Here is a 15,000-nt window from a genome sequence, read left to right on the forward strand (position 1 = left end):
CTCTTCGGGGACTGTTGTACGAAAACCTTCGCGCTGTAAGCCAAGAAATTTGCATTAAATACATTCCCCGAACGTGGTAACACCCGACCACTGATGCAACCAGGCAGCACAAAACGTATGAGATACGCGTGAATTATGGGCCATCTGCCCATCTGTTCCAAAAACGTACAGGAAACGGGTGCAACGTCTTCATCAGTCGGCGCATCAACATGCGACCGAATCCTTGCCGTGGATGTAAAGAATACACAGACGTGATCAGGATGTATTATGCTTGGCACTGTTTGCGAATATTCTGCTTCCATACGCGCAGCTTTACCACACATGTTATGTCGATCATGTTAAATGTTGATACAATCAGGGGGCGCACCAACTCAACAGCACGTGACGTAGACGCCGGAATATTGTCCTCTCGAAAAGTGGCAACAGGCTAATCTATGGCCCATGGGGCGGCTCAATAAGCCAAGACAGTGGGAATGTTTGACTCCTGTCTTTGGCATACCAAATCATGACCAATGATCGGGGCCATCAAGCAGTAAGCTGAACACACCAGCCAACAATCGAACGGCCAGAGATAACTACGGCCACGGTCATCTGGTAAACGAGCGTGACGTCACAACATCACGTGATAAAAAACAACCATACATGTGCGTGGCAATCCACCGCTGCTATCACATACACCAATCAGACATTGTTCAATGAGCTCTGTGGCAGACATTGCCGCCACCTGGGCAGAGTGCAGCGCGGTTATCGGACAGGCCTGTTACGGTTATAGGACGAACCGGATCACTCTGGCTCCGAGGGTACCCTAAACGTGGCCAGGCGGCGGAGCGAGGACCACCGGGCGGACCAGTCCAGCGGAGGAGTGCTGTTCAGTCAGGCAGCGAGGGAGAAAGCGCCACGAGTCCGGCGATGACCGTAGATCACGCGTCCAGCGTTCTGCGTCGTCGACCCCCATACGTCACACCGGCTGGTGATTAATGGCCCGCGTCACAACTGCCTGGTGATTAGTGGCATGCGTCACAACTGTCGCGGCGGAGAGCGGCCACTTTTCAGCGACGACGCCGCGCCTACGCAATATCCATTAAATAATGCGAAGCCATATTTTCCCCGTTATGTCGGCCCATAACGATAAACGTCCAACGGATTAGCCGCGCTCCAGCTGGCCCCAAGTTGTGCGGAAGACCGCCCCCGTCGCAGTTAAACCGTCGCGAATTCAGCAGCGCCGCTGAGGTCGGTCGGACCCGTCGGAGCCGAGCTGGGTCTCTCGCGATGGGACCGCAAAGGCACAGGCGCAGCGACACTGCGTCGCCAGGTCAATTCTGGACGGACTCCACCCACTGAGCGCGCCGCCGTTTGAGCGAGGTCGACCGGAGCCCAAGCGAGATTTGGGCGAGATCCAGCGCTGTGGAGCCGGCCTTCACAGCCACTCGGCACTGGGATGAGGGGCTCCACGAACGCGCGCGTCCGCCTGGAGGGTTTGCAAGAGCTCTTGGCCGCGAACCGGGACTCCCCAGTCACGAATAGAATGCGAGTGTAAATAAGCGCCAGCATGGAGCGGCCACTGCAGGGCCGATTTGGCCAGAAGTCGGGCCGAGCTACTGACAAGGTTACAGAGCCTGCCTAACGCAGTTGGGATGCGAAGTCGACGTGAACATAACGCCCCTCGAGCAGTCAAGCCTCACGTGTCAACAATCTGACTGGCAGCTATCGTCCAGCATCGCCATCACAAATAAAGGGCTTGGTTACGACGGTATCTGTGCGATGTAGCGTTACGGAAGAGCACAACCAAGTCATTAGTGAGGAGAAGAAGAAAATCACGCACGAGTACCGAACAAAAACTCTTCTTTAACAAGCAGTTAAGGGCCCTTAACACATCGTCAGGCGAAGCAAAAACACCGCTCATTCGTCAAAAATCACCATCAACTGACTGTGGTTTGATCCGTAACAATGTGATAATCAAGACGAGGCCGCTGATGAGCATCACCAGCAGGCCCTGCAGCGTCAAAGATCCATGGCATCCGCCCCACATGTGGAGGTGGAAGGAGCAGAATCGTGAAGGGTGGTTTTGACATGAACTCATCACTACATTCATGAATGGGGATCGAACATATTTCGCGACCCCCGCCTTTGGGTTTGTGTGTCAAGTCTCGACATTCTCCCCACCCACGCCAGTGGCCACATGGCACGCGCTGGCCGCACGCCAGTGGCATATGGAGGCGCGTGGCCCGCGCGCCAGTGGCACATGGAGCGCGGTTGGCCCGCACCGCCAGTGGCACATGCAGCGCTTGGCCCACACGTCCAGTGGACTATGGACGCGCTGGCGCGCACGCCAGTGGCACATGGAGCGCGTCCGTTGGCCCGCAACGCCAGTTGGACACTGGAGCGCGCTAGTGACAATCCATCCATCCGTCGTCTGACAACAACTTGCCGTGCCATCCACATACTATCAGGCACGTGAATAACAGTCGGAATGGTCTATCTCTAGTGTTATGTACGCATTATGATATTGCAATGCTATTGAAAACCATACAATCTCTCCCGCACCGCAGCCCTGGCGGAGTAACGCACGCTCCCTACCTCAAAACATGCAGCTCGCATTCCAAACAATTTGTCAAGCAAACTATTTAAATAGAACATTAACCATTTTGTGCGACGGTTATGGCCTTACGCGGCGCCATCTAGCGCCGTGCACATCATCACAAAAAACTGCGGTTCCCATTGGCCGTCACCTCCGTCAGTGAGCCGCGCCGCCACCGCCGGTTTGTACGTGTACATATGCCCATCGCCTGCCCGGCGGGCACTGCCCATTCTGCCCGGTCGGCCGCGCAGACTGGGGTCACGACTGGCACCGTCACCGAACACCCTCCCCCCCCCCCACACTTGCTGTACCAGCTGCTGTGTAGTCCGAGATGGCGACTCAGGGGAAACATGACAGCAGTGGTTGAAGGCCCTGCGTTGCCTCAATATGCAGGCGCCGTGAGCGCAGCCCGTGCGCAAGCTCGTCTGAATCGCTCTCGTTATGCAAGCTTGCCCTGGCAAGCATAGCCCAAGGTTACGCGCGGGGAAGGAGCAGGTGTCAAAGAAGAGGATCACGCACATGGTGCGTACTCTCCCCGACCGCAACGTCAGCCCACACCCCCCTCCACGCCGACAGCGGTTCACGGCGCCCCGGCTCTGGGGCGGTGTGCCGGTCCAAGGTGGCGCGGAACAGTCCTCGTCCTTCCCCGCATAGCAGCCCGACACGCCGTGGCACCGCGGCCGGCCGGTCCCTCACACAGCCGTGTCGAGCGTGTTGATGCGCACCTTCTTGCCGCGCCCGGCCGACGGCGACGAAGGCGCCGGGTTGCGGATGATCATGACGCCCGAGTCGATCGACTCTTCCGGGCTGTCGCTAGGCCTGCGCCGCTTCTTCTTGAGGCTGGAGCGCAGCGGCGACTTGCGCGGATCGTACGGGATCGGCCGGCCGTTGTAGCTGGAGGTGGGCGTGGGCGCCGGCGCGGCCGCGCCCGCGTTGGCCGGCGCCCGCCGCGCGTGCACCACGCCCGGCTGCGGCGCCACAATCACCGTCACGCCGTTGGCCGTGGGTGAGGCGATGCGCCCCTCACGCGCCGCCGGGTTGACCAGCACGGGCGCCAGCCGGCCGTCCGGGTCGCGCGCCATCTGGACGGGGTCGCCGCCCAGCCGACGCGCGAGCACGAACTCGGCGGCGGCGAAGCCGCACAGCGCCAGCGCCAGCAGCACGTACAGCACCTGCGGCAGCGGACAGCGACCGTCAGCGGCGCCAGCGGCTCCGGGCCGGCGCTCGGTCGATATGGCCGTCACCAGCGGAACGACATCTGCGATATGGGCGGATGAGCTGGCACGCGTGGCGGCAGCGGTAATGAGGTGAAGACTGAAGGGTGCGGCAGCGCTACAGCAGCTGCAGCTCAACATCGAGCCGGCTCGTAAGGCAGGGCCGTTGTCCCGGTGGGAAGGCGCTGCAGCAGCTACAGCTCAACATCGAGACGGCTCGTATGGCAGGGCTACTGTCCCAGTGGGAAGGCGCTGCAGCAGCTACAGCTCAACATCGAGCCGACTGGTATGACAGGGCTGTTGTCCCGGTGGGAAGGCGCTGCAGCAGCTACAGCTCAACATCCAGTCGGCTCGTGTGGTAGGGCTGTTGTCTCGGTGGGAAGGCGTTGCAGCAGCTACAGCTCAACATCGAGCCGGTCCGTATGGCAGGGCTGTTGTCCCGGTGGGAAGGCGCTGCATTTTTCAGATGATATTGAAAGCGCGCTGGATCAATCAACACGGCAAGGCTGACGCCAAAAGTGATCCAGATGTATTGAGCATTTTTGTCGAAAGTAATCCAAGCGTAATGATTGTTTACACGATTTTACAGGTGCACGACTTTGACGGCGTGCACGGGTTGGATTCTTCGTGAGCGGAATTTGTAACGACGACCAATCAAAGTCCGATAGCAGCCGTGGACGAACACAAGGCGTTGCAAAATTGCTATCGCTCGCTCAAAACATATTATTTGACTTCAGCGCAGATCAGCTGCTATGGATTGGACTTCAAAACGTACTTGTCCGTTTGCTGAAAAACATAGCTGTGTACTCTGCAAACGCACCAGTCAAGAGCGACGTCTTTCTGTGCCGCAAACGAGAATCGGCGATGATGCGGTCCCCGTTGAATATTTCCTCAGGCAGATTGTCGCTGAATATGCCGATCAACTACCAACGCCCTTCACTGACGGCTTGTAGTATTTTCCGTATAGAAGTTAGCAAAGATTCACAAGAAAAGCACTGAGACGTTCTGATGATGTTATCATCCAAGTCACGTAGCGTGTATTCGTGGTGACGCAGGTGCAGCCCTGATAAATAATTGACAGTTGAAATCAGCTCAGTCGAGCGGAAATGAAGCAAACATGCTGAACTGGCTGGATCTCCAGGAGTGAAAGGCTTTTGTCATTCAAACCAGGTTCCCATACACCCAACGAACATTTGAATCCTGATGATAAAACATTTAAATTAGGAGCGTTCCTTGGAGGGGCTGAGCGTACGAAGAACCTTACTTTGCAATCATGTTACAAGCGATGAAGGAAATCATTTATTGATCATCGACCAATGTCACACCCGAAATATCGTCATTGCAGCGCTGTCCTCGACAGTAACGATATGAACTTCAACAAAATACCGCGAGGTAGTCCTCGTGCCTGCTAGAGCCCATGGCAGGGCTAAATATTTCGCAGGATAATCAGACCGTAAAAATGAGACTCTCAAAAAAAGGATGTGCGATATGGACCGGCAGTGTGCCAAGGTGTCCAACATATTTAATTCAACGGCCATTTCGGCACATGGGTTGGGTTTCCTGAACTGCTGAATGATATTACTCATGGCGATATTGACCAGATACAGCAAGGCATTTCCTCTTCACTCATTCAATTTGTTTTTCATTAGCAGCCCTCAGTGTTTTAATAGCACCTCCAGTCACTCGCAAAGCGAGCAGCAGCAGCCCACAGCAACCACGCACTCAAACACCACGATGTTCATGGATGTGCAGTTTAATTGCCGATGCACATCAAACCTAAATTATAGCGCATTTTACCCTGCCAAGGAACCAAGAAAAACAAATAAATGACTATGAATGATAACGACCAGGAAATGATATCATTAATGCTAGGAGCAGATGGGCAACACAAAATATGGCACCGTAAACAGCTTTATCTTAAGTGTGACCATTGACATGACAATAAAATGCCTAGGAAGCGAACAATCTAAGTGCGGTTAGCGTGTTCGGTGTGCGCTGAGCCCACTGCCCCGCATCATGAGGTACAAATAACTCACTACCCCGCACCATGAAGGGCACAGAGCTCCCTAACCCGCGTCATGACGAACACTGAGTCCGCTACCCCGCACCATGAGGTACACAGAGCTCACTACCTCTCACCATGAAGGGCACAGGGCTCGCAATCCCGCGTCATGGAGCACACTGAGTCCGCTACCCAGCACCATGATGTACACAGAGCTCACTACCCTGCACCACGAAGCACACAGAGTCCGCTATCCCGCACCATGAGGTACACAGAGCTCGCTACGCCGTGTCATGGGGCACACTGAGAACGCCACCCGGCATCATGAGGTACACAGAACTCGCTACCCCGCATCATGAGGTACACAGAGTCCGCTACCCCACACCAGGAGGTATACTGAGCCCACTATCCCCAACATGAAGTACACAAAAGGCTGTCCGAGTCAACGGCATGAGCGTGGGTGCGACGACACAAGATAAAGCGCAGCCCAAAGGATCCAGCTCAAATGCCACCTGGCACGGCGGCCGCCACGCCCTCTCCACAGGCTGTAGCTGGAATGTAACTGAGTCTGGTAATGTAACGTCGGTAAAAAGGTAAATGTAACGTCGGGCCTGTCAGCCCGACGCATTGTCGAAGCAGCGAACACAACGTACCAGCAGCTTTTCAGCTTGGTCGTAGACGGAACACGAAAACCTGCGCATCAGGCTTTTGCAGTTTTTTAAAATGCAAACATATGCAGAAGTACGCATGAAAAAGGCCGATTTCAGGCGTGTATAGACTTTGCGTGCTTGTTTTGCTGTTTTTTATGCTGAATATTAAGATGTCAGCCTATCCATTTCCTCCTTTTTGTAGGATCGCACCAGTAATCCGAAAGTCGCGGGTAGGCAACAACCATACACACGCAGCAAGCCCATGGGTATCCAGTTAGCTAGGGAGAGCCTGGCATGAGATGCCTCCTCAGCTGATTCCTCAATTTGGCGTCTGGACAGGGACTTGCATGGCTTGAAGCACAGACATGCCAGTGTTTCGTAAAATTAATAAGAGAGGGGAGAGGGAGCACATTAAAAAAGTGACATTGCCGCAGCGTGTCATCAAATACAAGCAGTTCGTGCAGACCGTGAATGAGTCCTTACAATGAGGTATGACTGCTATTCCGTTCTCAATGAGTGCTCACCATGATATAGAAGGACCAGGAGTAATAGACGAAGAAGCCCAGGTTCTCCCCCAGTCTCCTGGCTCTCACTTCAATATCGAAGAGCACTATGCATAGCACGCAGCAGGCGGCTGAAACCAAACAGGCACATTAGCATCAAATGTTGCGCAATTGCTCGCACGGGTCGACAATGAAGGAAACCAGCCCCTTCGCCTGGGCTGCGTTTGACGTCAGGGCAAGGAAAGAGAACGCAAAACAGTGCCACAAAACCACGGATTCGCGTGCACAGGGCACTAATTTGGCGTGCCCTGGCTGAGTCCCATATTGTCGAGGGGGATCTTGGGACGACAAAGATTGCATTTCTTGGCAGGAATGCGACAGACGGGGTGCCGGTAGTGTAGTGGTTAACACGTCTGCGTTAAACACTGCGCGTCTGGGAAACCAGAGGAGCGGGGTTCGGTTCTCCGCGGTGCCCGCCCCTCCTGCCAGGGTGAGAGGCAGGCGACGCCATGTAGCCTCAGCAGCTGAGTGCGTCGTAAAGCCCCAATCACACACACACACACACACACACACACACACCACACAACACACACCACACACACACACACACACACACACACACACACACACACACACACACACACACACACACACACACACACACACACACACACACACACACACACACACACACACACACGCACGCGCGCGCACGCACGCACGCACAATGCGACAGGCGGCATCACACACCCATTCAGAGGTCACACCAGCTACTGCAGTGATCACATTGGCGCACAAGAGCCGTGGCGAAACCAGGACTCTTAGCGCGGGCCCTCATATGGGAGCAACAGGTCTGAACCACTCAGCCATTTCGTCATCGGCGCAGGTCTGAAACCAAACATTCTAGCAGAGCTAGAATTATGTAGATAAAGGTATAAAAAGGAGCTTGTCAAAAATGACGAGACATCTTGGCACAACGCAGCAAAAACCGAAAATGTTACAGCTAGTGTTCTTAGCAAAAATACTCCATAAACTCCTTTGGTCAAGCCCAAACCTGGCTTTCGCCAGCTGAATCGGTGGCACTGCTTGCTTAGCGACAGCAATGTTAAATTTTAAACGTAACGAGTACGGGACGTTGGGGATAGACTGATGCATGGTCGTAAAACACTTCAGTGCATCCAATTTGCTTCAGTCTAACACACTCTTAACAACTGCACGGCCAATTTCCATCTATGATGAACTGGCACATTCCAACGCTTCGAAGAGCTCTGTTGGGACCCATATCTGGTCATAAACAAGGGACTTCACCAGCTAAGATGCCCAGCCTCCATTTTCATAGAGGAACTTTCAGTCAAGAGCCGGTTGCATGATTCCGCCAATCACCTCCCGCGTCAAAGGCATTCATTAACAGGAAAACGCCACCTCGAGTCACAGGCCCTGAAAATCAGGCTGTCGATAAGCGCGACCCGGTTTTTAATCTAATTGTCCTAACGAGGAACGAGCTGGCAGGCAAACATTCGGGCGGAAAATGGGATTATGTTCAGCACAGCCATGATGCTGGAATTGCAGATACAGTTACGACTTTGATGCCGGTAGCTTCTGACAGTACGAAGGTGTATAAGCGGCCGCCTAAATATCGCCCACGGAGTAGGCGGTGCAACCATCTAGGCGCAGCGCAGTTTGAGAACCAGCGTACCACAATTGAGGCCACGTCCGAAAAGAAAATCGCAAATTTGTACGCATGCGCATTGCGCTCCGCAGGAGTGAAGTGCTGGTCGTCTTGCTCATTCGGCACGTCCGCTGACTGTTAATCGCTCACAAACCGAAGGAGTGGACAACACGTTCCATACTTGCCCCAACCTATGTATCCGGTACGAGTTAAACGTGTCCGTATATACATGTTCGTTTTAAGGGGCGGACTCGCCATCCGGGAGCCGCTGAGTGGACTCCATGCCTTGCTCCACACTGATGCCATGCTTGGTCAGTGGTTATCGCCAGCGGCCACGGTTCGGCAGTAGGCTGCGGCTACGACACACGCTCAGCGCGCGCTACTAGGGTACCATGGCAAGATTTAACCGTATGGGTCCTAAAGTGGATGCATTGTAAACAAAATTGATCCTTGCCATTGCGTGCAACGTCAGACCTGAATAGCGATACTATACCATATGATGACGTTCATGACCCATTGGGTTGGCTTGGCTTGGCTCGTGATATGCTGCACCACCCTGATAATGAATACGTGATTCTCGGACATAGCTTGCTGTGTAAAAGCACGCACGGTTTATAAATAAACACTGACGTCATACAAAATATTTCGGTTGCATTATGTTTATACATTATCATATTTTACGATATATTTAGATACGATATATTTTTGTGATATATTATTTATTTCATGATGAATCTATATTATCATACTTTTATCACATTTAGCTGTGCATTTATTTCAAAACGGTTGTGCAGATCACTCACGAGACGTGCTGACCGAAGGGGAGTACCGAGAGGAAAAGGGTGCGCTAAAAAGACAGCATGTGCACCCAAGCGCGGCTAGAGCTGCCCGACTGGTGTCGCCTTTCAAGCGTATACACCTGCCCATACACACACAACACAACACACACACAGAGCACACGCTTATGCACATTTGTCCGCGAAAATGCTGAAATGATGGTGCAGAAAGTGAGAGGGCTTTCGATATCAGATGGAGCTTCAGATGGCACATCAGAGGGCTTCAGATATCAGATGGGGCTTCAGATGGAACATCAGAGGGCTTTCGATATCAGATGGGGCTTCAGATGGAACATCAGGGAGCTTTCGATATCAGATAGGGCTGCAGATGGAACATCAGAGAGCTTTCGATATCAAATGGGGCTTCAGATGGAACATTAGAGGGCTTCTGATATCAGATGGGGCTTCAGATGGAACATCAGAGGGCTTCCGGTGTACGTTTGTTACAAAACACTCCACCGACCTCCACCAGTACATCTGGGAATGTCGTTCATGAGTGTGTCGTTTTGGCTCCCCTCGTACGTGAGAGAATGTCATTTCATCAGTGTTGTATCCCCTATCTGTGTGGTCTAGAAAATGTATGGACAACATCGTCAATGAGTCACACAGACAAAGAACATGACACCGATAAAATCACGTGGGGGATAGGGTCACTGGCATGTGGTATTGTAGATTGTCATGTTGATGGCGTAGGTCAGAGTGCGTGATGCTGATGGTGTCTTCTGCCCGGCCATAAGAATATCTGTTTTGCCAAGTCAAAACAGTGAATTATCCAATGAGAAGTCCATTGTTGTTTGCATGCTGGTGTTCAATGCTCTGATTTTAAGTACGTCGGTTGCCGAATGAAATAGGAAACCAGATGCTGATGTTGAGAATGGGTACACAACGTATCCAAAACGGTAAAGCGCAAACAAATGAGAAGATGCCTTTTCATGTCTCTTCATGCTCCTTTTTGGTTAACTACTCTTAACAGACGGTGTCAAAAGTACAGTTCAAAGGGAGTTTTAACGGAAGCTATCCAAAGCACAAAATGTCGTACTCTTTAATGAATTATGCGTAAGCATACGTATTATATATATATATATATATATATATATATATATATATATATATATATGACAGAACAATTTCCTTCCTCACCATTTAAAAACCTTAATTATCTCTTAATTCACCTTGGCCGTGTTCTAAATAGGTTACTGAGTGCATAGAACGCACAATTCCAGACCACTGCGGACAGCGTATTTGTTAGCGCAACTCACTTCCTATGCAGCTGATCACCAGCTTGCCCATGATGGCGTGCCGGAACTTGACGACCACGCGGCGGCGGGTGACGCGCATCGCCAGCACCATCGGCGACATGACGCACATCAGGGCCGTCACCAGCACGGCCAGCACGCCGCACGCGCCAGCCGCCGTCGTGTACTCTGCAACAGCGGCCGGCCAGCCGCCGGGCTCCGGTTACTAATGGCGGGGCTGCGCCGCCGGCTCGAACGGCGCCACCGGCCTCAGACGTCCGCCGACGGCACGGCCCGTCCCGCAGCCACCGACCGCCGACAATGGCATGGAAAAGGTCGCGCAGATGTGTCATAGTTCACGGGAGAGTGAGCAATGTAACGTGAACTTTTCGTGAACTATGAACTACGATATGAATGAAGTTGTGAACTTCAACACCTTGCATGTTTCCGAACCATTCCGCACGCAAAGGTTAATGGCTAGTTCGGGCATTGTATGGTGTTACACAAACAGCATAAAATGTCAACATGGCAAGCGATGAGAGCGTTCAGCACAGCAGCACTTTCGGCAACGGTGAGATGAAGGCCACCCGAGTCAGCACACGAGTCAGGTTTCCCCATAAATCGAGCCAGGCTCGGCCAGATCGCAATGGCCGTCGCCTGACAGCTTCAGGACAAGGCCATGCAATAAGAAGTCGTGCGGCATGCGTGGCATGGCGAGTGGAAAATGGAAAGCTTAAAGAGAGTGTTCTTTAAGAGAGTGCTCCGCATTTGTGAGGGGGTTTTGAACTGAAGTAGCCATCTTGAAAATCATTCGGTACAGTTCACAGCCCTGCCCTGCTTAAGACCTAAATCCCGCCAGTTTCAGAGTTACACGCCCGTGAATATGTGCAGAGTATTTCGGGGAGACTATTCAGAGGTTACTCAGGCATCCATGGTGTCATAATAACGCCGTTTAAGTTCTGCCGTTCCATTCGTCATGCGGCGATCAAGGCCAATACGAATATCATTATCGAGTTGTTCATATCTGGCGTCCGTGAGCACGATTTTCAGATATAACGGCTGTCAGTTGGTTCTCAATCAATATTGGTGTCTTGGGCAGTCTTTTCAACTTAAAACTGCACCAATGTTCATAAGTGAGTGTATTTTATCATATATGATGCTTGCTTCAATCTCTTAAAATGTGGAACATTTCCATTAAAGACTCCGATCACCTCTAGCAACGGTGCGAAGCGCTCTTGCTCTGCACTGCGAAGGCAGGGCGCTGAGCGGAAACGCCGCGGAAGGCGTGGCTTAAACGAGTCCAAGAAACGTCCGGCTGACGCGGTGGGTGAGCAGATCACGCGCACCGCGCCGCCGTAACCTCTCCAGCGGGGGTGACATGTTGTCCCCACACCCGTAACCTCTGCAGCGGGGGTGACATGTTATCCCCACACCGTACCTCTCCAGCGGGGGTGACATGTTTATCCCCACACCGTAACCTCTGCAGCGGGGGGTGACATGTTGTCCCCACACCGTAACCCTCTGCAGCGGGGATGGTATGTTGTCTCCACACCGTAATCTCTGCAGCGGGGGTGATATGTTGTCCTCACACCGTAACCTCTGCAGCGGGGGTGACAATGTTGTCCCCACACCGTAACCTCTCAAGCGGGGTGACATGTTGTCCCCACACCGTAACCTCTCCAGCGGGGGTGACATGTTGCCCCCACACCGTAACCTCTGCAGCGGGAGTGACATGCTGTCCCCATTTCGTTCGCGGGGCGACCTCGAGCGCAAAGTCCATCTTTTTTGACCCAGCTGGTCCCGCCCAGAGCAGACACTCACTGCGCGATGTGAAGAGATATATGAGGTCGGATGAGCAGTTTACGAGCGGGAGTGTGAGGGGGTGACAAATCCCCCGACAAAGGCAAGACTCCATTTGATGAGCTTATTCCGGTATGTCCTATTCACAAGAATTCAGCCGATGGAGAGTCCCAGCGGCTCGGCGGATGATGATGTGAGAGGACGATAAGTGACGGGAAAAGGTGAGGTGTAGGGATGAGGCTTCAGTCAGAGTATCGGGGGTATAAATAGCCCTAGTGGTGCTCACCTTCAACTTCATGTTGTTGGTGACCGTAATCTTAGCTCTACATTGGAAGGGGACGACAGCTGTGCTCTCCACAGGCTGTGATTTCAGAATGAACAGATGGCCACTGTAAGCCTAGTCCAGACGTTGGACAGCATCGACGCAGAACACCGAACGGCCTCGCGGCCATGGGTAGAGAATGTGGTTTGGCAGGGTGTGGGCGGATAGTGGCTGCACCAACTTCAAAGTTCAAAGTTGAACTCCCGGCTCAGGCACGCCAACTTCTGGGAAGCATGTCAGTTAAGCCAGCTGATAAAAGGCTGATGGGATCCACCAAGCCTTATGAATTCATGGCTCGAAGAAACTAGCAGGAAATTGAAATTAAGCTGAGTACGCGTTGAACCCATCACATGACAGTTTCACCTCCACAAATGCATGGCATCTTGCTACAAACGGGCAGTCAGACGAGAAGAGTTGCGGGACGTGAGAAACGGTGTACAAACCAGCGCAGTACCTGATCTCCCGACCATTTTATAATCCTTTGAAAGTCAAAGATCCATGCGGCTGGCTTACGTCCCTTCACCGTCTTGTGCTCCCTGGTTTTGTTGAGGCCGCTAAATCCAAGATATTATCTCTTCATTGCGCCAAAGGCCCTAATTATGCTCAGATGCACCAGATCACATCTGGGGCCAAAGGTACAGCAAAGTTCCAAAGCAGTTTCGCTGTTATAATTTTTGTCTTCCCGAAGAAGAAATAATCAAGTTTAATGATGCATACACCTATGACGAGATGGCTACTTTTTAACAGTCGCAAAATGGAGGTGCTCCAAAGTCAACCCACCCAGCCCCTACTTATTTCACCTCCACGCCTCGGCATCCAGATTTTTTATCGGTCCCTGATCATCTCGGAGGACCACGGCCATTTCATACGCTCTTGGCTGCATACTGACCCATATATCACCGACTCCCTGACTACCTCGAAGGTTTTGAGCCCGTCTGGACATTTCGCAACTGAGGGAAGGTCGATCTTGCTGTTCCGTGCGCTTGTATCGTCCGGGTGCTTGCCTTGAGACGCCTTCAGACGCCTTGCTTGTCCTCGGGAATGCGTTCTGTCTGCGCCCCAGTTCCGAGCCATCAACGTTTGGCGGCCATTCCACCATCGCTGACACGGTCGGCTGGATCAGCGTCTTGACGTCATAGTCCACGGCGATTCAAGCCTACAAGCCCCTAATCCTCTCTGGATCTGTGCGCTGGATCGGCGTCTTGACGTCATAGTCCACAGCGATTCAAGCCTACAAGCCCCTAATCTTCTCTGGATCTGTGCGCTGGATCGGCGTCTTGACGTCATAGTCCACAGCGATTCAAGCCTACAAGCCCCTAATCTTCTCTGGATCTGTCCGCTGGATCGGCGTCTTGACGTCATAGTCCACGGCGATTCAAGCCTACAAGCCCCTAATCTTCTCTGGACCTCTGCGTTGGATCGGCGTCTTGACGTCATAGTCCGCGGCGATTCAAGCCTACAAGCCCCTAATATCCTCCGGGCATGTTGGTTCGGAATCACTCCGGCATCCCTCCGGCGTCGGTGGGTAACTTGAAATCTTCATATCCCCATAGCGATCGTGCGCTTTCGGACCCCCAAGGCCATCTCAGCTATTCGAGGCCTTTGTCCGTCGCAGCTCGCTGAGCGTTTATGCATTCCGACCACTTTGAATGTTGGTCGATCAGCCGTATATTTGGTATCTGCACTTGACAGACGGACTTTTAAGCGAAATGCTCCATATTTGAAAACATCGAGACGAACATCAGACATGATGAAATAAGCTCACCGATAACGAATGCCATACTTTAAATATTGAAAAGATTTGAACTTTAAATTTGAAAAGACTGCTCCAAGCTAAACAAAGTCTCTATTGAATAAATATTCTCCTTAATACGTCATTGCTTTATTGTGTCATCGTACCTTGTACGACATTGATTGAGAACCAATTTACGGCAGTTTTGCATCGAAATCGCGCCCACGAATGCCGTATATCAACGACTAGAAAGTTACGTTTTATCAGCCTTAACGGCCGCCTGGCCGATGGAACGGCAGAATTTGAATGACGTTATTATGATGTCATGAATACCTGAGTGACCTGAAAATAGCCTGCATGAAATAGGCTGCAAATGTTCATGAGTGCGTAGCTAAGAAACTAGAAGGGATTGGGTCTTAAGAATGGCAGGGCTGTAACCTGCACCAAATGATCTTCAAC

General features: G+C 52.3%; 1 protein-coding gene across 1 annotated transcript; it reads right to left on the reverse strand.

Annotated features, from left to right (window-relative positions):
• Positions 1-3,270: 3,270 nt before the first annotated feature.
• Positions 3,271-10,876, reverse strand: LOC119100717 (uncharacterized; the record flags this gene model as incomplete). The annotated part of the gene is given in 4 exon segments (XM_037223810.1): positions 3,271-3,472; positions 3,683-3,750; positions 6,969-7,078; positions 10,712-10,876. Coding segments are annotated over 4 exon segments (545 nt in total), but the record flags the coding sequence as incomplete, so codon positions are not given.
• Between the last annotated feature and the right edge of the window lie 4,124 nt (positions 10,877-15,000).

This window comes from Pollicipes pollicipes, unplaced genomic scaffold (genome assembly GCF_011947565.3).
Source record: "Pollicipes pollicipes isolate AB1234 unplaced genomic scaffold, Ppol_2.1 Scaffold_2555;HRSCAF=2994_pilon_pilon_pilon, whole genome shotgun sequence".
Lineage (NCBI taxonomy): Eukaryota > Metazoa > Arthropoda > Thecostraca > Pollicipedomorpha > Pollicipedidae > Pollicipes > Pollicipes pollicipes.